The sequence below is a fragment of the Gallus gallus genome, chromosome 2 (genome assembly GCF_016699485.2).
Source record: "Gallus gallus isolate bGalGal1 chromosome 2, bGalGal1.mat.broiler.GRCg7b, whole genome shotgun sequence".
In the NCBI taxonomy this organism is placed as follows: Eukaryota; Metazoa; Chordata; class Aves; order Galliformes; family Phasianidae; genus Gallus; species Gallus gallus.
Genome location: NC_052533.1, coordinates 32,383,363 through 32,406,680, shown reverse-complemented (window position 1 = coordinate 32,406,680; position 23,318 = coordinate 32,383,363). Strand labels below are relative to the sequence as shown.

The window sequence follows — 23,318 nt, the reverse complement described above, 5'->3', positions numbered from 1 at the left end:
CGACTTCCGGGCCTCTCATCCAATAGTCAGCCTCTTGTGTGCCGCGGGGCGGAGACGAGCGGATGGCCACCGCTAAGCGCCATGCTTGGTTCTGGCACGAGGGGGGGATCCGCACGGCGACCGCACGCAATACGACTTCCGGCACAGGTCACGTGGACGGTGATCCCTCGTTGCGGGGGCGTTGCTACGGGGGACACCCAGCAGCGGCTGTAAACATAGGGATGGCGGAGGCGCACGCGCGGCTCTGGGGGGCGGTGCGCGGCGGGTAGGAGAAGCCCCGCTCCCCTGATGCGAAACCCCGCCTTCTTGCTCGAAGTCCCGCCCCGGGGGCTCTAGGCCGTGCCGTTGCGGCCGTGGGGCGGGGTTGCTGTTTCCTCCCCGGCGGGGCCGAGGCAGGGGCACGGCCCAGGCGAGTCGCCCGCGGGGTGCACCCGCCGCCCGCAGCATGCACGGCGCCGCTATCCCCGAGGACGTCCGCGGCCTCCTGACAGGTACGGCGGGCGGAAGGAGGGCAGGAAGGAGGGAGGGCTTCCCGGGGGGCGGGCCGTGACTGGCCAGTGCGGGCTGGGGCAGCCCCCGACGCTTGGTAGCGCCCGCTCCGTGCTCCTCGCCCTTCCCGGGCGGTTTCGTCCTCCTTCCGGGCCGCCGCCAGTGCTGCCCCGCAGCCGGAGCGGTGCGGAAGGCCCGTCTGCCACCTCGTCCTGTGCCTGTCACCAACGGCGGGAGCGCGTGCGGTGTCCCTCACTCAGCCCGGCTGGTAGAAGAGCCAGTACTTAGGCTGCCCCCCTCCCTCGAAAAGCCCCCCTGGAGGCTGGCGGCGTCGGGGCGCGCTGAGCTGTTACCCGGTGTGCCCGAGCTCAGGGCCCGGGCTCGCAGCGTGGCTGTGCGGCTGCGTCGTGAGCGGAGCGTCGTGAGGAGAGGGTTTCTCGTCCCGCAGGGTCACCGGCAGTGCCTTGGGAGGCGCTTCGAAGGCTTCAGAATTCCCCTGTGTGTGGGAGAATCTCTCTCTTGAGAACTTCTCCTTCTGGCACGGGAACTTGCGCAGTTCTGTCAAAGCCATTCAAGTTAGCTGAGCCTCTGAGAAACTTGTCTCTGGAAGGAGTGCTCGGCTACGAGGCAGGGCACCCGCTGGAACCTGCTGTAGCTCCTCGCCTTTGGGCACAGTTCAGTTCTTAAACGCATTGGTGGTGAGAGTTAGCACTGAACTGCTCTGCTCTTATCTTGCATTCTTATCTGGAAAGTACCTCTGCCAGCGCTCCTGAAGGGCTGTAGTAACCTCTGACCATAAGTATGTTACTTGGAAATCACATTCTCTCTGTAGTAAAACCAATGTGAAATGCCACTGGAAGAAAAGGAGAGCTTCTGCTGACTTCTTATCGTGGGCTGGGTTCCTAATTAACAGCAGTGAAAAGGTAGCCTTAGGGGCTTTTATCCAGCCCTTCTAGTTTCCATGGTGTTAGTGGCTCTGCAACTTGCGGTCATGTGAAGCTTTCATTTGTATAAGAGCTACTTTCACTTGGTGAAGTTGCTGTCAGAAACTTCTGAAGGAGGATGGCATCATGCAGATGATAACTGCGTGGTAACTCCAAACTGCAGCTTAATTTTTGTTGCAGTGCCTCCCCTGTACACCTGGCCCTTTGCTCAGCTTCATCCAGTCTGCTGTGGAAAGAGTGATACAGAAGTTGGTGTTCCAAAGTGAAGGTGGCAACACCTGCTTTCCCTCAAGAGGGGATGTGCATAAGGTCATTGCAACCAATGGCCTGGGTTATACGTGGGTACTCCCATGATTGTGCAGTGGGTGCAGCTTTTCTGGAAAAAAATCAAGATGATTTCATCAGTACTGTCTATAATACTGTAGTCAACAGAGTGGGATGATTTACCAATGGTCTTTAAATCTTTTTCATTATTATGGTATCATAAACACTACGTAATAAGTACCCATAACTGTAACGGTATTTTTCACTTAATTTACATCACATGCAATTTTGTTTTGGGGCTCAATGCAAAGCAGAAACCTAACAGACTGGAGATAGTGAGGAACGAATAATGGTTTGTAACTTTAAGTCCTTACTTGCAGAAGTATTAGGGGAAACAAATGTAAGGGCAACTGTGGTTATGCAGTGTAAAAATTCAGTAATCCTATTCTGTTTTTTTACAGTTAGTGTGTGAGCCTCTCTTGTTTTTTTTAATGTTACAAGAAAAGTTGCATGGAAGTTAGAAATTAGAGTAGTTCAGTTTCTATGAGCAGTTCATTCCTGGGTATGCTTAGGTTCTGGTAATCCTTAATTATACAGTGCCCTGCTTCTTCTAGCCCAAACTATTAATGTACTGAAGATTTATGGTAATGGAGGAAGGAGGAGAGCTGTGTAATATCTTTACTATTCATTAAGCAACTCTTGTATAATACAAAGTCTGCAGTGAACAGATACTCATTTCTGCATGCTCTTCTTCAAGCATGCTTCTTAATGTATTATTTTAATGGCTCACAGGTATTGATTCAACACCTCTTTGAGATGAGAGAATATTGTTTTCCCGTCGCTAAAATTAGTGTAATAAACAAGATGTGATCTGGGGTCACAAAAATAATCAATGGTGGAACAGAAGTGGAATTGAAATTCAACTGCCTCCATGCTGCCCTGGCTTCCCTAGAAAATAACACCGGTCAGATGTCTCTATTCAGTGGCCTGGCATTTCTTCATATCAAGTTCTGTCAAGAACATGCAGTTAGTGCCTAGTGTCACGAACCCTCTTTTAGCCCAGTGTTCACATGGCAGGAAGGCAGCGGCAGATTCAAAAATCTCATGAATATTGTACTGTTTCTCCCATCCTCAGTCTTTTTGCCTGTTTTTTTCCAACTGCAGCAGCAAGCGGAGCGGCGATCATATGGATTTCTTTATCCCTGCTTAGCCTTGATTGATTGTTGGAGTAGTGTCCCCCCCATGCTGAACAAGTAGGGGTCCTACTGGAAAACCATGCTAAGTGCTCCTGGAGTTAAACACGGCGATAATGGGAATAAACACACCGGGGGATGAATTAGAGTTGCACAGGAAGCTTTTTGACTTGTGAGTGCTTTACTTTGAACCCAAACAATATTATATCTTTAATGCAAAAACAAATTCTGTCACACGTGCTGGCAGGGTCACTGTGGCCGCATGTCAGTGGCGCTGAGATGTTCCAGGCAGAAGCACAGCTTGAGCTCGGGGCTAACCACATCACTTGGAAGAGGAGGAAGCTGTTTCTGTGAAGTTGAAGGGGGAAGGTCAGTGAGGCAATGAGCTTATTGCAGAGGTTGTTGGGATTTCACAATCCCGACCTCTCCCCTGGCTTGCTTAAGTAGTGGGAGGGAAACACTGGGGGCAGAATCAGGGTCCTCTGGTCATGGGTTGAAGAGTGAGGGAAGAAAGTCATTTTGCAGCTTGCTTATCTCCTGCTTCACACCTGGGAGGTGTGAGGTAGCGTGTGTGATCTCCTCATTCCCTTCCGTGTCTCTGTACCTTCTAGATGATGCCTGAGCCTTTGGAATTCAGTGTGGGAGGCCAACTGCACCTATTCTTTTGAAAAGGTGCCCTCAGTTGTTTGTATGTTCAGGATCTTTCTGTGGGTGTTTGACAGAGTGGGCTATTGCTCATTGCATTTTTTTTCTTGCAGTCCAATTATTGGTTATGTAGACTGTTGACGGCCTGCTTGTTTTTATTTTTCCTTGCTACTTGATGCACACAGTAAGCTTTGGCTTTCCTTAGCTGAGAAAGATTTCAGAGGCTGCTTTCTTCCCCAGAGGCATTTTTTTTCCTCCCATGATGTAAATCAGACTGATTCCTTCAGCCTTCTTGATTGGGATGGTGTGGAGATTGAGTTGAAGGGGTTTTTGATGTTGTTATGATATTTGTGTATATTTATAGCATTTATGTCTTTTACGTCTTTTTCTCCAATCTTTGTGATATCCATAACTATACTTCGGGTTTTTCTTTCAGTTCTCCTTTCCCATTTCATGGTGTTTCTAGTTTTAATCTTCTGCTTTCCTATACTAGAAGTTTTAAAGATTCTTTTTGAACTAGGAAAATGGAACAAAACTCTTTCTTTAGCCCATGTAGAGTTGGGATATAAGGTTACATATCCATTTTTTTTTCTTGTTCCACAAAAAAATCCCCCAACAACCCAAAGCTGAACAAAAACCTCTCTTCCTGCCTTAGAGACTGTTTTCACCCAGACATCATTCAGTTTTTTACAATACATAGTTGTATAGTCCAGATTGCCTTATTTCACTGTGATTTCTCTAAATTTTTTGCTCATATCAATGTTTTTTTTACCTGCTTGTTTAGTTGCATCCTGAAAACACCATGCAGAACTGGGCAAGGTGAGAAAGCTACGAGATGGTGGATCCAGTGCATAACTTGAGAAAGTTTGCTTATGCATACCTTTTGTTATTGTGCACTACACCAGTTATGTTTACATTTACACCAGTTATGTTTATGTGATGCCCAGAAGAAACGAGCAGTCCTTTTTGACCTCTTTGTGAGCTGTTGCTGGACTTACTCCTTATACTCCTGTGGTAAGAACAATCACCTAGGTACACTGTAGCTCTTCTTCATTGGCTAGCTCAGTTTTTAGAAGGACAGTTTTGTTTAAAACTTGTCTCTTCTGTGGTTTAAAGTATCCTTTTCACGTTTCCTTGGCTTTCATGAATGCCTGTTCTTGCTGAGGAATCTGACTTTGCAAGATAAACCAGGGTGATTATAGCAGACATCTTCTAAGTAGACAGGTATTTACAGCTCTGGTAATATATTTGTATTCGAATAGTAATGGAATAAGAATAGAAACAGCGAGGTGAAAAACTGCACAGAGGCATTCCTGGTAAGAAATAAACTCCAGTGATTTGAAACATAGTTCAATTGTCTCTGCCATAAATTTGAGAGTAAGTGTCATATATGGGTGATAAAAATGGCATAGGCTATTTTTTATATACTCATTATTCACTTAGTTTGTCTTTTTCAATTAACGTGGAGTCTATCTTTCTCATCTGACTGGGTTTACGTTTCTTTCATAATCATATGTCAACAAACCACAATAGATGCAGCATAATGTAGCATACAGTGTAAATCTTTAGGTTAATCCTTAACAATTTTTATTATAGTTCATTTGGAATCACTTTGTAACTTGATCATGATTTGTACTGGTGTGGTTTTTTCAGGATAAGCTTAATGTGTTACAGCTTGGTCTTTTCTCACCTCTTTAATGGAGAGAGATGATGCTCAACTATTTGGTCAATGAGGTTTATAGTCGTTGCTGATAATTTTATTTAACTTCTTTTAAGAGCTATCTTGTTTTTTACTTTCATGTTTACTTCACTTGAGGAGTCTTAGCAGCTTAGGTGTACTTCTGCTTTCTAAATCACTAACAGAAATTGAGTGTCAGTGTTTTTCAGTGTATTCACTGTGGCAACATGGCAAGGTAGCCTTGCTTTTGGAGATGGAAGTTGCAACAGTTTCCAGGACTTTGTGCTACAGTGGATTGATGTGATTATTTTTAAACATCCTGGAGTCAGTCACTTTTATTTTACCTTTGTTTCTGTATATGTGTATGTATATATCTATTTATGTTTACATATAGATAGCTAGTTTAGCAAGCTCTGGAGAGAGATGTTTGAATATAATTGGGAGGGAAGGAGGAGAGAGCAAAAGCAAGGTCCTCAAAATGTTTCTTGCTTCCCAAGGAGCCAGATTTATGTGCAGGGGGACAGGCAGTCACAGGTATTGCTTGATAATTTGTCTCTGGGCCTGCTCCGTATCGATGACTTGTACAAGAAGCTTGAAATCTGATGAATTAATTGCTTTCTAATGCTAGACTCTGTAAAGCTGGAAGATAAGTGGCAATCTGTTTGATGTTGCTTGCATCTGAGAAGTGTGTGCACACAAATGTGCCTAGCTCGCAGCTACCTTCAGGAATAACTGTTCTGCCTTCCAAAATTCCCTGGCTTGTGGCCAGCTCCTGGCTCTTCCCATCCTTAACATGGAGAAGAGGGATTAGAGGAGGCTGGTGGCTCTGTGCATTGCTCTGCTGACCTGCCGTTCCCTCCTGGTGTGACTGAGAGTGCATCTGCCAGGTGACCCCAGGCAACTGTCCCTCATCACATAGCAGATGTATGTCCAGCCCTGAACCATGAGGCCATGTTTGCACCTAAAGGCGCATGTGCATTCCCTGCCATGTGAGTGAAAGCACATCTGTTGTATTGTTATCTGTCAGTGGTATGAGCTCACATTCTGGTAGTGCGATGGACAATGTTTTGGTTATCTGCTGAAGGTGGGGAGAAAGGAAGACCCAGGCCATGGTCTGCGAGAGCCTGTTTGGCCCACCTTGACACAAAGGTTCTGTGCTAAGGATGCATATTCGTTAAGTACAACTGATGATCCCTGCATTAAGGATAGTAAACAACAGAATGCTAGGATTTATGATGAGTGCTCTTAAATGCAGTGCTTGCTTTGGGCTGAAAGTCCACAGTGTTCTTGAAGATGTCTGGTTTCTGCTTTTATTAATGGAGATAGCCCTAGAGACTTGAAATGTGGGGAACTTGCAGTGTTGTCTGTTTATAATCACTGAAGCAAGGAGAAGCATGAAGTTGTTTAACAATGGAAATAAAAACAGTCTGAAACTTTTTCCTCCTAAGAGGAACACAGCTGAAAACAAGATGGAAATGACCTTTCAGCTTTTGTTGGTTGTATGAAGTGGCCATTGAGCCTTGAACTACGTGAGGCAGTTGAAGAGCACAAAGCTTTGCTGTTGTGTGACTTCTCATTTCTATGTTTGCGACCTGTATTGGCAGAGCAATTTGTGAGCGGATCTTTTCAATTGGATCATTCAGTTCTGTATCTGCTGTTCATTTCTGTAGGCAAATAATTACTTTGGGGTGTGGTTCAGATTTGAAATAATGAGCTTTCAGAAATGGAGCATTAAGTAATAGTTCCAGGCCATTTAACAGTTTAACGTGCAGGCTTAAAAACTTGAAGAAATATTGAACAGGTTTCAAGATGTATTTCTCTTTGAAACTCTGTTATTTTCAATGGAAACAGTTAACTGAGCAGCCTGGTCTCTGGTGGTAGTGTGCCCTCTGCAATGTGTGCTGTTACTTAATAGCTGCTAAGTTTGATAGAAACAGTGAATGGGAATGCATCATTTTGTTCATTCATTGCCGGGGAACCAATGAGCAAAACTGCTTTTAAATCAGGAAACTGTTCAAAGAGGTGGTTTCTTTTCTTTTTTTTTCTTTTTCTTTTTTGGTGTTTATCATTTAAAAAAAATTGTCAGTGTACTGAAGCAGAAAGGAGCTGCATTTACGCTCAGGTTCCAATGATGAGTGGCTTAAAGTTTCATTTTTTTTTGCACAACGTTAAACTGGTGTAGAGGGGAGAGAGAGTTTTTGATCATCCTAAAGAAGGAAGAGCAAATCAGTGACTAGGACAGCCTTGAGAAATGGATGCATTTGCTGCTTCTGTGTGATATTCTGTCTGAAGTTCACCGTATGAGACTCGCATCTATCACACTGAAGTCCAGAGCTCTGTTCTTATTCTAAGGTAAATCGCTTTGAGGAATGCCATAGGCATTAAGTGAACAGTCCTTTATGTGAAGCCAGTGATGAAGAATTCTCTGAAAGCTGGGACTGTTTCTTGTATACTCAGGGAGGGGTACAGGTACAAGTGGTGAAGTAACAATCATAACTTAGATTTTCTTGCTTTTTGTCCAGAGGAGCTTACAATAAGTGACTCATCTCATGTGCATCTGGTGCATCAAGAATGGATTTACAATGCTAGATCAGGAGACGGCTTTAGCAAGATGTGCATCATTCTGTGTAATTGTCAGTAGTTAGGAAAATGTGTGATATGATAATGTGGTATTTTCAAATATATCGCTGCTTTGGCAAACTGTTACAGATATGTGCATGTCAGGTCTGTCTTCATATTTTGGGGATGTGATGAATCAAGCTATATTTGTGTCTTCTCTGAACATAGGTAAGTGGCAACATTCCATAGTGAGTATGGTGTATTCTGTCTGGGGCCATCTAAACTCCTAGAACTTGTTTTGCAGTCTCATGGGACCGGGAAGTCATCGGTATCCCTGGGATGTCTTATCTGTAAATGCTGCTGCTTAGAGACAAATTTGTGAGGAGCATGTGCATGCTTGTTGTCCTGATGTCCATCTCCCCCTCCTCCATCTTTCTATCTTCTTTTACTGGAATACCTGAAGATCTACTTTTGCCCTGTACCTCCGTGGCTGAAAATTCTGCAGTATTTCTGCTTTTGAAGTCCAAGCTTTTCCAAAAAAGAAGAGCTGATGTGATTAGTCCTCAGGTTGTTTTTTTAAATCTCTGCACTGCATCTAAACTAGAACTGGTAATTCTTCCTTATGACAATTAGCCTGGTTTCTCTTCCCTCCTGTGCCCCTTAATTTTCTCAACATTAGTGGTTATAGAAAGCTCTGACAGTCGGTCAGAACCTGAGATGGTGGAGTTCTCAGCTGGGTTTTGAGCTTTTCCATGAAATCGTGAAACCCACTGAATTTAAATGGAGACTTCAGAGGCAAAGTTTGGTGATCAGTTTGTGCCTGAAGATTGCTGTGTAAGCATTGCTCCTTACGTATAAATCCAAGTAATTGCTCTAAACTTTCACGTGTTGTTGAAATGGAACTTAGAAGCAGCTGTCAGATTTTTGAAATAAATACATAAAAATATGAAGGAACTGATATTTCATCAGAATGTCCCTTCCAGAGAGACAGATTGGTCTGTACTGAAAAATCCTGTTGGGTTTCATTGAACAAAAACTCTTAGCGGTTCTGGTTTCTGCTCTCAGTAGCAAAAGTATCAGGCCTTTTGACCTAAGGAAGGTTTTGTGGCTGTATGGGCCTTTACTTGCTCCCTTGATCAGAAATTAGAGTCCTTGGGATTTATGAAGATGTGTGGATTTTCTGTTTATTAGGACAAAATGTTTCCATGTATGCTTGGCTTACGGCATAGAGGCTGCTGGGGGGTGAGGCTGGAGGATTCACCAATAGGCACTCCAGATGCCTTTTCTTCTGGCCTTTTGCAGAAGTGGTGGCATAGAACTGAGATTCTCTTTTGTCTTTGGTCCTGCTTTGGAAAAGTGTTGGGGAAGCTTCTCTTTCTGTCTCGCGGGGAGTGGGAACATCCTGTTATTCAGAACTCTGAAAACTTATTAAAAAATGAAGCCATTGCCACATCTTGTGAAGACAGTGAGTCCATCTAAGTAATAATACTGTGGTAAATTATTTATGAGGTGTGAAATCTTTGTAATGGCTGTGCTAGTGTTTTCAAAGAGTAACTTTTAACTTTCTTGCAACTTGAGAGGAAAAGGGTGACTTGTTTCTGTTGAGCTTCTGCTCTATAGAGAGACAAAAGCAGGCAAATCAAGCTTTCAGTTAGGAAATCTGCAGTAAATATTGACTTAATGTGTTTAAAATGTACTTTGTTGAGTGCGAACGTTTGAGTGCTTAATTGTTTTCGTATTCTCATTGTGAAACACCTAATCTGATTTGAGAAGTTACAGAACTAAAATAGCACCAGCCATATCTGCTTGTATGTACACAGACTATGCCAAAGTGCGTATGTGGGGGAAGTGTCTCGGTCGAGGTGCTTTTGACTTACTTTTGTTTCTACTTCTTGAATGAATAGGTGTTAACCGTGCAGCTGAGAAGCTGAAATTAATGAGCGAGTTCTTCGTTGTTGTAGTAGTAGTTCTGCTTTTCACTTTTCTGGGAAGCCGTATCTTGACTGGTAACTACATGAAATTATTACAGTAAATGTGGGCAATTATTTTTGCTAGCCCAGAAAACATACTACTGGAAGACTTAGACTCACCGAATTTCTCAGCCAGTGCACTATTTTTGTCCTGTGCAATGCTTATTTACTATATTACAATGACAGTAACTTTAATGGGATACTTTGATTCTACATCCCTATACAATGACATCTGCAGTGGAATAAAACAAATGCAATGCAGGTTAGAATTTTGTGATTCTGCAAACATGCTTGAAGTTAAGCACATATGCGTGTCTTGACTATTTCAATATGGTTGTTATCGTGCCTACTTAATTGTTTGCCAGGTTAAAACTTTGGATATGAACCTTAGTCATGCAAGGAGCTGAGAGGCAGTGAGATCATGTGGAAATACTGGAGCCAATAAGTGACCTATATTAGTGGCTGGATAGGCATTACTGCTGAAAGAGTGAATTACTCAACCGTTTTTGTAACGTGATCTTCTGAAATAACACGGCAGTAATATGTGCACGAAGGCTATTTCCATGTTTTAGCTTTACCCCTTACTTTAGGTGATGGAAAGTAATTGTTATAGCACTGCAATTTATTAGGGCTTACTTGGCGTAATTAAGTGAGCAAGAATCAAATGTCACCATAGGATTTGCTGTGCTAAGCATAAGTAGATCAGAGAACAAATTGTATCCCATTTAGAATAGGAAAAGCCTGTTAACTGCGCTGGGTGTAGGCCTGAAAATAATTTTCTTAGTTTCTTTATAGTAGTGGCTGGGCAAACTCACTACAGCCTTATGTATCCTTACTGAGGTGTGCATCTTTTTCTTCGTTTTCTGATTTAGATATCGACACGTTTATTTCCCAGACCCTAAAAGGAGAAAATTTGTCCAAGAAAGCAAAAGAAAAAAAGGATATTCTTCTTAAGAAGATAAAAGATGTTAAGGCAAGGTAAGTGAGCTTTGTGGGTTTAATATGTTATGAGGTAACTTACGTGTAACGTAGTTTTTAACAACCTTTTAATAATCACTAGCAATATTATCTGTTTAGGTCCTAGCTTATCAAATAATCTGTTTGGGTTTAAGTCTTTCTATCTTGATGAATCTGCTGGGATTCAGTGAGGTTCAGGAACGTAAGGATTTGTCACATTTGAATTGCGGTTGGGGCTCAGAACACTTCAGCAAGCTTGTTACTTAGAGCTTACCTTCACCTCTGTTTGCTGAGATTTGTTAGAATATGGGAAATATAATGCATATAAAGAATGAGCTTCCTTTTGCCATCCCCAGCTGGTGTAAAGCAGCACTGTTGGATGCTGAGTTTGCGTTACTGCATAGGCTGTTGTTCAGCTCTAATAGGAAGTTGAAACAAAACTGGAAGCTGTTTGTAGGTGCTAAGTTTCAACAATGTTGAGATATTAAAGTACTGTGACAGACCAAGCAGTGATTTTTTTTTTGGTTTGTTTTTAAATTTAGTATCTTTTCAGACTCAGTTATGTTGTAATTTAACATTGGTAAAAACCATTTGTCTGAAGAGATTTGACTGTAGTTTATGCAATACAAAAATATTCTTTGCAAAATCTCTTTTCTTCCAACTCAGATCTACCAGGAGATAATTTAGGACTTGCAGTTCTTTTTTTGATTGCTGGTCCCTGAGTGTTTTCCTACAAGTCACTCCTGTTGGGTGCCTACTAAGCCTTACTTTGACACGCTCCTGCATCTGTGGCCACTTGGTTACAGTTTCAAACACAGCACAACCATCTGGCAAGGGCATTGCTCTTAGTGTCAGGCAAACTGTGGGAAGACATGATATGTGCCTCAGTATTTTGTAATTGAAATTTTTTTGCATTTGATTCAGGCTGTAAATGCTTATGGAAGTACTTTCTCCAATTTTTTTTAAGGGAGCAGGATTTTGTTTCTGCCTCTCTCTTTGTGCTTTCTCTTTGGGTTATTGAGCTGACTGGGACCGAACAGATGACTTGCAGATCTAGCACTGCTGACTTGTTTTCTTCCATCTTGTGACTCTATTTTTTTTAATGATGATGAAGTATCAAAGGTGGGAACCTGCAGTTAGGAGCTCAGCTGCCACTGAGTTCTTTCCTGTTTATTTATATGACCCTGTGATTTCACATCTTATTTTAATTTCTAATTTATCCCTGGCCTCCTCTAATAGTACTCACTCTTAGCAGCATTTTGCTGTTCATGCAGGATATGAAATGTGTGTATTGTGATAGTCCTTGATTTTTACATCCCACATATTGTGCTGTGCCTGAGTACTGCTGCTACTTGCTATGTGGGATTTCTTACATTTGGCCTTTTATCTCTGTTTGTATTTCTGTTTCTTATCCGCAGACTGTTCCTTTCTCTCCTTCTAATTCCTTGTAAGCATCCCTTTTCTGACTAGCCTGATAAATGCACTACTGCTTATTGTCCATAAAGATGGTCTTGGCAGCTGCACTTTCTTTGCTGGTCACTTCTGGTGAAATCTTTCACGCAGGTACATCCTCCTTGAGTTGCCATTTTATGTAACTTTGCTGTGATTATTTATCCTTATACATCAAAGCATATTCATAGATTGTTTTGTTGCTGAAGAAACGGTATTTCTTCCTCATGGATGAGAAATATTTTCTTAAGCATTATATAGATCTCTTTGTATTTTAAAATGATTTTACATTTAACTATCATCAGCTTTGCATTTATGGTTAATTGTTAATAGTTTTCTTTGGATGTGGTAGAATACTGCAACTAAAACTACACTTTGTCTATTTTTTCTTGCTGACCTATTGTGTTATATTTAGGATAGACATAGTGGGTTTTACTTAGAAATTTTTGGAATAATTTCAGAAATCTTTTCAGCAAAAGAGATGCTTTAGTTTGTTTATATGCTAAGGTATCTGAGTAGTGTATGTACCTAGAACAGGCTGCCTTATCTGGTTTCGGTTTTGTTTGACTTCCTTAAAATGACTAAGCATTCTCTCTACTGCAAAGGTAAAAGGAAGATTAATTTTAAATATAAAAAATTTAGCCAAGAATAAAGCTATGGAAAAGCTTCAACACTAAGTTTCAACCACAGAAGTTGCAGAAAACTAGGAAATATTTTTTACTGTTTATATTACTGTGGATTTGCTAGTGTGTATTGCATTATGTCGTTTCTTCTTCTTTTGCAGTTACCCTCAAGAATTCCAGGATAAAGGTAAATCTCATGCATTTTTTTCCCACTGTAGTTTATTTTCTCTCTGTGACAGACTGTCATACTGATTTTTAAACACTCCAGCGTGCATTGCTTGGCCGAGGCCGCTAGCTCCACCTGCTGAGGGAAACAGCAAAGAACTCCCAAGTTTTAGTTCTTGCTGAGCCATCACTGGGCTGGGTTTGTTTCCTTCCTTAAATGCATCTGAGAATGCTTAGGAAAGACTGAAGGTTAGAAAAATACCTCAGAATTTAATATAAATGGAGCTTGTTACGTCTGATTTAATTAGAGCTTAGCATTGCATGTGACTGTGTGATGCAGGTTTTTTCTTTTTTCTTTTTTTTTTTTCCAGAGAACATATATACAAAGTAATCTGCTTGGGAGATAAAATGTTAACAGAGATAATTTATTTCAACCTCTTAACAGTGATTGCAAAAGTCTTCAACTCCATAGTGGTATTTCTTTAACCTTTTAATAGGCTCAGCTAGTGGCAATATGATATTGGCTTTCGATCCGCAGTGAATGGATGTTTTCATAGCGTAGCAGGATCCCAGACCTTTAGTTGGAGAGGAGACGATTTAGTGTGCTGGTAATGAAAACTGAAGTGTGGGTTATCTATTATCTTCTGGTGGAGTTAAGACAAAGCTGCAGAGCTCAGTTTAGAAAAGACTTAGGAGTTTGTTGCTACAGTGCTCTATTTTGTAACTAAACCTGGAAGGGCTCTTATTTCCATGATGCTAATTCTTGAGGTCGTGACCTGTAGCCTGTGGATGCTGGTATGAGGGTCACACTGTGAGGTCAAAAAAGCCTGTGCAAAGCTCCACATCTTGCACTGGCTGGGGAACTTTCTGTTTCGGAACCGGGAGGTTCAAATGTGTGGACTACTTTCTGCCTCCTGAAAGAGTGAAAGTATGTAAAGTCATATCCAGGCAAGTAATGTTATAACAAGGCACAACAAGTCCGTACATCTTTCTGCTTTTTAAGTCAAGTTATAGAGGTCTAACAGTTCAACGGAATGAGAAAATGCAACTTCCCAAAGTTTGCCAAGATTCTGTAAATTCAGTCTGTGATTCTTTACAAAAATTATGTTAATATTGTTGCTCTTTTTTCTATGTTGCACCTGAGCACCCTTACAGAAGTTTCTCTCTTCCCCTTACTGCCCGACAGAATTAAGGGTGGAAAAGTCAAATGTTAATTTACGAAGAAAATAGTTAACGTGAAAATAGGTGAATGGTTGTTTAATTACAGTGCACCTGACTTTCTGGAAAACATTCCTTCCAGAAGTTGATGGAGAGTCACAGACTTAGATACCTATTAAATGTGGGAATTGTCTACAGAGGACAGAGTTGTTTTTTTAATAAGTCCAAGAAATTCCTAATATATTTACTTTCTTCATTGGTAACTTGATTCAGAATTTCTTCTGCAATTCAGAAAATGATTATTGAAGGTAAAATTTTGTTATCTCCAGTAAAACGTGTGATTTAATTGATACTGTTTGTAATTGTTACTATAAAGATTGCTCGGATTTCTGTGGAAATTGTATTCAATTTTATTGTTTTTATTGCTTCTGAAATAGGATATATTGCTGTTTTTAATTTAACTTTCATAATGTATCTCCTACGTTCAGATGCTGTAACAGTGTACAGATGGTGAAGCTGGGAAATGCTGACATTTTAGATTTTGCCTGGTGTTTGTTAATAAGAGGAGAGGACTCTAAAGTTACACCATTGTTTTCTGCAAACAAGAATTAATTTCTTCAAATTCTTGTGCATTTATGTGCATGAATATGAAAAATTCATGGGAAGTGTGAGCCTGCTCTTATTTGCAAAATATTTGAGGGGAATGTGGTTGAGTGGTATGAATTGTCAATGTAATCTCTGGAGATCAGGAAGTATATACTAAACTTTATTTGGTAGTGTCATTCTTGCTTAAGGCCTGTGCAAATTAAACATGACTCATGTAGGTGTAGAACAAAGTGCTCATCACATGGAGGTGAGCAATTGGATTCTGTGCCAGCTACTAGAGTAACAAAGCAGTGACAGCAGCTGAACAAGGTCAACTTCTGTGCACATTCCATACCTATGTGCATACCTCCATGGTGGAAAAATGGAAAACAGAAGATTTAAAACTGAGATGGCTGGTCATCTTCCCATTTCTTCCCTGCTTGCAGAGAAAGAAATACTCTCAAAATATAAAGTGAAAAAGGAATGGTGGTGGAAGCAAAAATAGGGTCACTGTGCTGAAAGGAAATATGAAGGGGGGGAAAAAAACAACTCACTACATGCATATTTAAAACTCATATTTGCTGTTTGTTGTAGCAAATTACTCCATTTCTTAATGCAAATAATAGTTTTTTTTGTAGCTAAAAGGATGGGTGAGGAACCGTGTAGTGTCATCACTGTGTATTAATTATCGTATTACGTTGGCTGCTTTCAAGAATTCTGTGGGTTGTGATCTGTCATCATTCCAGTGTCATTCAGAAGAGTCTTTTGATGGCTGAATGAAGTGGACTAACAATTTCTCTATTCTTATATTTCCTATAAAATATTATGAAATGGGACTCTGGTCTCTCGGACAGCAGCTCTATCGGATTGTAAGTTGTTCCACAAACATGCTCTGTGGACATTGGCTTGTCACTCCACTTTCTTTCATTATTACTTGTGCAAAGCCAGTGGAACTTTGAGAACACAGTGACTAGTCTGTTTGTCCAAGGTATTGTGTGTGAGCTCTTGTTGTATGTCAGTGGCAAAAGCCCATACAGAATCTCACCTTCAGAAAGATAGAGCAAGAATGTTTAAAATAAAAATTAAAGAAGTTAAAGTAGAAATGGAAGAGCCTGTGAGTAAGTAGAACCAGGCTTCTTAAAACTGAAGTCATCCGCTTGCATATCTCAGCCTTTCAGAAAGGGCATCTACTTCTTTACAACCAAGTTGATGGAATAGAACACTTTCTTGTATCCTCTTGAAAGTAAGCTTTTTTTTTATGTTGCTGCCTGTTTGATCATTAAGTAGACTAGCAAATACATCTTCAGTACCCAGGTACTGAAAAAAGAGAAGCTCTTCAGGGGATGTGGATGCATGTGAAAATAAAGACGTTAAATTCATAACACAAGAAAATAGGTAGCATATCACAAAATTCAATAATCATATGCTGATGTTTACAGTTAAGCAGAATACTGATTTGCGTTTTCAGTGTCTTCTCATGACCAATTGTATTGGTATCCAAGACACAAATATTTCCACAAATCAATTTATTACATTGTTAAGTATTTTATTCTTAGGTTAAGGAACTTAGTTGAAGCTTCTTTTACTATTACCCCCAATGTAATTTTTTTTCTTTTTGAATTTGAAGTATTTGACTCTTCATCTAAGCAGCTTAAGCAAAAGTGAAAAGCCACAGTCGCACTCAAGATGACCTGTTCTCGATCTTAGAGGTGAGAAGGAATGTGGAAACCGAGACAATTTTCATAGGAATTGGATTCATTTTTAATAAGACTAATATTCCACTAAGGATATAGAAATCTGGGCTTTGTCAGAGGTTCTGAGTTAATACGGTTTTTGGCATTTCTCTGTTTTGAGATTAATTGTATCAATACCGTGGCTGCCAAAATGTTTAGTGAAAAGAACCTTGTTTTCAGTTGATGCTAAAAATAGTGCTAATGTTGGCAGAAGCACTCTGAGCCCTAGAAGCTGTACTTGTGATTGAAGTTCACTTGCCATCTGTTCTTTACATTTATTTTAGTAATATATATATATTTAATCACTTTTCTCACACACACGCGCGCGCACACACACACACACACACAAACTGACTCTGTTTGAAGTGAGACACCAAAAGCACTAGCCAAATCCAGTCATAATATGGCAATTTACAGAACAAGTTCCCCCCATAAAGCTTGCTGTGCACCTCATATCTGATCTGCAACACATGACTTTGGCAGTATTTATACAGAAAAGTATGATTTGATATTTGCTGAATTACTGCTTTTGAGTCTGATGAAGGTCCACCCCTTCGTTTTCATTTTGCTTTCTTTTAATGGAGGTTAAACATACGCCTCTAGAGTATCAGTAGGGTTCCGTGTGTGATTTTGGAGGACCTCTAGGAAGCCTTTAAATGATTCAGATGCCTTTGTGGCTCCTGGCAGGGCAGTGGGTGTCTGGAGGCTGAAACACCTGCTCCCAGGAGATAGGCAAGCTGAGAGAGTAGTGCTGTATACAGAGGCTTTGCATTTTCTGTTTTGTGTGGAAGTGATCATTCCATTTCTAACACTGCACTGTTTTTCAGGAAATAGCAGCTGAGTTTTAGGAGTTGTTTTGGAGCTGAGAAAGGGAAGCAGTAGCTTGTGGTGACCAGAGCAGCGGCAGATGAGAGTTCTGTATTTTAACACAGTCAAGTTTTTCAGTCAGGAGCATAAATACATCATTAGTAGCTAACCATAAATGGGAAAGAGATGGCTTAGTTTTTATGCAGTCCTTTGAGGATCATCGTGATGTATTTCTAGAGAGACCATCAGATGCAGTAAAAATGTGCCAAATATCCCTTTATCCTGGAAGTCTGGAGTGTCTCACGGTAGGCAGGTCACCGCGTTGTCCCTTTCAGCTACACGCAGCTGTTATCTGGGAAGCGTCCATGCCAAGTGCAATTTCCAGCAGCACAAGGAACATCCACCAGTGCAGCATGGACTGGTCTTATCCTGATATGCATCATCAGTAGGACAGACAGCCTCACAGGGTACTCAGCAAGTAAAACTTGTGTTGCTTTTTCCTTTTTTTTTCTCTTGGTGCATATTTGCTGACAAAGCTAAGGTTGTTCCAGTTTTGTTTAGCTGCTAGAAGATTCCTACTTGACCTTTACAAAACAAGCCATTAAAAACTATCTTGGTAACATCAGAATCTAGAAGACGGGGTGAGTGTCAGAGCAGGCTGCATGGCGAAGCGTACATTGAGAGAGTTGCTGTCACCGGTCATCCTGCAGAATTGGGTTCTTATGGGTTGAGATGGTAGCATCCTAAAAAAAAAAAATAAAAAAAATTAAAAATCAGCTTTAGTTATCAAGGGGCTGAAGCAGGCTTGTGCCGATTCAACTTTGTCCAGTTATTTTTGTGCAAACCTGTGTAAGTGAGAACCTTGCATTTATTTGTGTGGTGGCTTCGTGAAGCCCTTTGCTCAGCGGGCTCTTACTGCGGCAGAGGTTGGACAGAAGGCAGTTATTGCTGCCTGCTGTGATGTGGGAGCTCTTGAGTTGACAGGAAGCAGGATGTTTTGACCTCCATGTCTCTTTATTTTCATGAGTTGCTTTATTTGAGCAATTTCTATGTATTACTCTATATGAACTCTTTAGAAATAAAATAAGCTTTTAGTTATCTGAGAACGTCTGATGAGCAACAGTGTCTTTCATAGGCATTGGCTGAAGCATCCTGTTTGCCTTTTCTTAGATTTAGAGGCTTAAGTAGTATCTTTAAGGCTTACTGTAATCAGACTATTGCAGATGAAAATGAATTCCTGATGGTTTTTTTTAAACGGAATCCTCCTTAAATAATATGATCCTGCTCATTGTGTTCAGCTTGTACAAACTAAACCTGTTGGAAATCTTCAGAATAGGAAACAAAGGCTAAAGTGCAGTCCTTGTTACAGTTAGGAGAAGTTTTACCCTATTCTACAGTCCTAATGCGGTATAACTTACCCTTTGGTGTATATTGTTTCCTAAGTTAGTTAAGGAGCCGTGGTTGAAAAGGTAGCATTTACAAGGAAAGACATTGTGTGTAGTTTTATTTTTTTTTTAACAGATAGCATAAAATATTGATTCTGCTATCAAACCTGTAAGAGGTGAGTTTAAATTGTAGAATCCAGAGAATAAGATCAGTTCACATACATATCTTAGTTATTGTTGTAACTATTAAGTATCTACTGTTAATTAAACTTTTTTTCAAGTTCCAGATAAGTCGTGCAGTATTCTGGGGAAACAAGAAACGATATTAATGAGCATCAGCTCCTTAATTATCCTTGTGACTACATAACAGGGACACATTCATGTCATTTCTTTGTGCGATAACTTTTGCAAAGAAGTATTTTTAAACTGATCATTAATTTTATGACCACAGAAATGAGATGCAAAATTTATGCTGTTGTCATTGGCACAAGTTCAAGGCACTACTGACATTATGTGTGATTGTAATGGAATGGCTGCCAACTAATGAGTCTATAGACATTTCATTTGAGCATGCTTTGCTTTTAGAAGTCTGATTAGGCAGTAATGCTTTCAATTATGCCAGCAAATTGCATTGGATACATTTACCTGATGCCCATTGTTGCTCTGTAGTTTGGTTTTCTATTACATAAATGCAAGTTGAATGCTTTTCTTTAATTTATTTGTGCTTTTGGGGTGTATTTTTAGGTACTTGGCACCTGAAGAGAGGAGTAGTGGTTTGTGCTGCTCAACACTGACTCCTCTGACGGCTTAAGGAGTAGCACTGATAGTTTCAAATGCAATTCTATCTAGCCTTCCTTGGGAGGTGAGGTATGAACTGCAGTGCAGCACCTTGATGGAGGAGAATGTGTAGAAAAGGCAGAGATTACTCTGAGTGGGAATGCAGGGGACCCCACAGAATCATCAGGAAGCCTCTCTGTAAACTGTCAGGACCAATATCCTTGTGTATTAATAGCATACACTCCTAAATTGTCTTTTAACCCTGCCAAAACCCAAGGCTGATAGTAGCCTCTAGTCATTGTTTCACGTGAGTACAAAAGCGCTGTGAAACACTGCCTGTTAAAGCTGCAGAGCACGTTGAGTCAGCTCTCCATCAACACGACTGCAGCTCATGATAGATGAGTTAAGTGTTACGTTTCAGTGCATAATATATACTTAAAATACTTCTGTTTAATCTAAAGCAAAAAATGAAAGTTTTGGGCTTAATTGAGTCCTGCATGGCTGTAGGTTACTTGTGACTCTTTTAGTGCCTGTGACCTGTTCTTCATGTTTTTGACACACAAAAAGTTGGGGTGCCTAAATATACTTCTGCATGACATGGGATCTGTATATTTGTTCTGATTATCTTTCTCATCTTTTTTCATTGTCTTCAAAGTCTTCAAGCCTTTGTTTACAATTTAACATCTAGTGAATACTTTTATATTAAAGTCTGTAAGGTCACTGCATGTACCTTTTTTCTTCACAGTAACTCTTGTGGTGTTTGAGGATTATTTTGAATTTGAATATTACAGACTTGGGTATTTGTTTTATTATAAATTCGCATTTAATGTGCACCTGATTTTTGTTCTCCCAGATACAGTATATATCTGGGAATGTACATGGGGTGCTCTAAATATGTATGCTAATATTAAAAAGCTTGGGTTTTTTTTTCTGGATCATCTGAGGATTATATGAGTGCAAAACAGAAAGGTTTACTGGCTGCAAAACCCTTACTATAATTAGGAAATGCCAATAACGTAGCCTGGTGGAAGAATGGGCTAAACGTGCACCTATGGGAGCTTGCACAAAAAAAATCACAACTTCTCTAAAAGAGTGCATTGCTGAGAGGGGTAAAACCTTATGGAAATGATTCTTTTTCTGTGTGTACTTCCCTGTAAGCCATCCAGAATGACTACACATTCAGATATAGTGAGGGTGTACTCTTACTGTTCAATCTGTGGCTTTTGATTGCTCGAGTTTGTTGTTTGTGGAAATGTTTTCCACTGAAAACACAGCCTAATATTTTAAATTTATTCTGGCACCAAATGAGCGTATTGGTGGTAAAAGGGCATTTTTGACTGATAACCCAGAGATTTGAAGGTGGGTGTTCATATAAGCTTAGGTTCTTTGCATTCTAGTGTCAGTAAAAAAATTAGGACAGAAAAAGAGTGGAACAACTCCTGAGAACACATAGGCTGTGAATATAACATCTGCTCTTTTTATGCAGTCTATTTTGTAATGTGTGTATATTTAATATGTGTATGTATGCACAGAGACTGAGAGGCAATTGGTCTCTTGCATGTAGGGGTGAAAGATGATCGTGCAGGTTGTAAATATGGCGTAATCTTGTTCTGCTCACGTGCCCTCTGCTCTGTGGTTTTCTGTTTGGATGAAGGAGTGAATCCTGGAGACGGATAATTTACTTCTGATTGGTTTGACAGGTGTGATGAAATGCAAATATTTTGATCAGATTAACACGGTAGCTGGAGTGTGACCGGAAGTCGGCTGTGACAAAAATAGATTGGAATCAGGTTCAGATTCTAAGCAGTAGTTGTATGGCATTGGGACTTGAAAGGAAACTTTGCCCAGAAAAGTATACTAAATTAATGAAAAGAAAATCCTATTTGATGTTTAGCAATTTTGGGCTATAAAAATTCCAGTAAAGCAAAAAAAAAATATATATTTTTTTCTGAAAAGAAGACGTTGCTTTTTTTTTTTTGCTAGGAACTAGGTATTGACTGAATTTTCCATGATTTTACATTATTAAATAGAAAATAAAGGAATAAAACTCTCAGCCATAGCTGGACAGCCCAACTGGTTTCTATGGACGCAGAGAATGATTTCACTGTGCATGGGGGTTTATTTGGGAGTTTATAAATTAGCTGTGTGATACAGTGCTCCAAAAGAGAATATATGAATAGGGATGCACGTCCGGAGAGCTCTGGAAAGCTTTTGCATGTGAATATACCAAAAGGAAGTGTTTGAGCAATTTTTTCTTTATGTACTCCTTAAGAAAATGGAGGGCTATTTGATCTGTTGGAGCATCAGAGTTATGATTTCGGTTTGGTGACGGTGTCAGCTTTCATTATTGGATATTTCTTATTTTCCAAAGCTATTTCTTTAACAACAAAAACATAATCATGTGGTTCAGGTTGTGGTTTCTTTTTAATTTTCACTTTTCCCCCCCTATATTTCCAGTATTTTTTTCCCCAGTGTTACTTTGTTTAGTTGTTATGAAAGCAAACCAACCAAACTCAGAAAATATACTGCATTTTGGGAAGGTGAAATTAAATTTAGTCTTATTAAACAAAAACCTCAACTGTAGCAATTTCTCTTTATTTCCCAACATTCAATACGCTCCGGTCAGCATCATGCACAGTTCAACTAATAATGCAACTTCTGTTTGTTTATGTTGTGGTAGGGCTCTCAGTTGTATGAGAAATTCATCGCTAGAGTGCTGCAATAAGGCACCCCTTGGGTCTGGGTGCTCTCAGAAGGCAATCCCGTTTTTAGCTTCATGGGGGGAGTGCAGCACACACTACATTTGCAGACTGCCCCTAATTATGATGAAGAAAAAGGAAAGTGAGCAGAGGGTGACAGAGTGCTGCCGGAAGTAGTTGGGTGGGCCTCTAGAAGGAAGTTGCTGCATATCCCAGATCCTCTCTACACTTAGAAGTGAAGGACTTCTGGTGTTGACACTGCCCATTTCTCTTCCTGACAACGTTTGCTCTTGCCCACCTCTTTGCTGTGTTTTCTTCCTTCCCCCATCAGCTAAGCAACACTGGGAGTAGGTTCATTATAGGACAGTGTTTAAGAAAACCACTCCAACAAAATGCACTTGGCCAGTTAGCGTGTTGCTTCAGAACAGCAGCCCTGAAGTACAAGGTGCATGAGGAGTGGACGCTTTTGAGTTTGAAGTAATAGTTAATATCCTCCTTAATAATGAGATCCGATTATTCAGTTATAGTGAAAGTAGTTGCCTTTGGATTCTGTGTTTGCGTGATAGACTGTATGAGCTACTAATGTGGGTTTTTGTTTTGACTTCACAGAATTGGAAGATGAGGAAGAGTCAGAGAGCTCCTTTTCTTCACCTCCTGACAGTGCCTCAATAGCATCTGACCGATGTGATAAAGACGATGAAGCACATTCTGATGGTATGTGACACTGTTTATCTTAGAATATACTAGGTTTGCCAGTTTGCTACAAACTCGTGTAATGGGAGCCCTGTGATGAGAATGTTAGTGTTGGAAATCAGATAAACAGATAAGCATCACAGCTGGACAGCTTTCCTACCTTTACAAGAACCTTTAAAGGAACGGAAGAGCTCTCTCTAGTGGTCCTAGAGCATAGTGAAGCTGTCACAAATTTGCATGTTTCTTTCAAACCACGCTTTCTCTTAACAAAACATCTTCTGTAGATGCGTATGTTTTTATAGAGAGATCAGTGGCTAAAGCAATGTGAATATTTGTACTAACAAATTGTTTGTTAATTCAACATTATCAGATTCTTGCTTAATTTTATTGTGCTACTTAATGGCTTACTGTATTATTTATTGTATAAATAATGAAACAGTTTGTGATTGATATTTTTTCTGCAAACTCCATGCAGAATAAGTTCATAAAATATTAAATTAATTATTCCTACAATGTTTCCTTGCATTAAGATAGTCTTTTGTAGA

The 23,318-nt window shown here is 40.3% G+C and overlaps 1 protein-coding gene across 4 annotated transcripts in view; it reads left to right on the top strand.

The window, feature by feature from the left end:
* The first annotated feature begins 380 nt into the window (after positions 1 to 380).
* SKAP2 (src kinase associated phosphoprotein 2) overlaps positions 381 to 23,318 on the top strand; it is a 108,654-nt gene continuing 85,716 nt past the window's right edge. The window contains exons 1-5 of one of the 4 annotated variants that reach the window (XM_040696534.2): positions 381 to 491; positions 10,615 to 10,720; positions 12,118 to 12,262; positions 12,933 to 12,958; positions 22,690 to 22,794. Coding sequence is in view for 1 of the 4 variants with exons in the window: in XM_004939360.5 (XP_004939417.1) it covers positions 446 to 491; positions 10,615 to 10,720; positions 12,933 to 12,958; positions 22,690 to 22,794 (283 nt within the window). In the remaining 3 variants the exon portion in view is untranslated. Of the gene's footprint in view, positions 492 to 634; positions 1,413 to 10,614; positions 10,721 to 12,117; positions 12,263 to 12,932; positions 12,959 to 15,763; positions 22,428 to 22,689; positions 22,795 to 23,318 lie in introns of those variants that run through there. The other 3 variants (XM_004939360.5, XM_046937937.1, XM_046937938.1) reach the window with 3 other exon arrangements.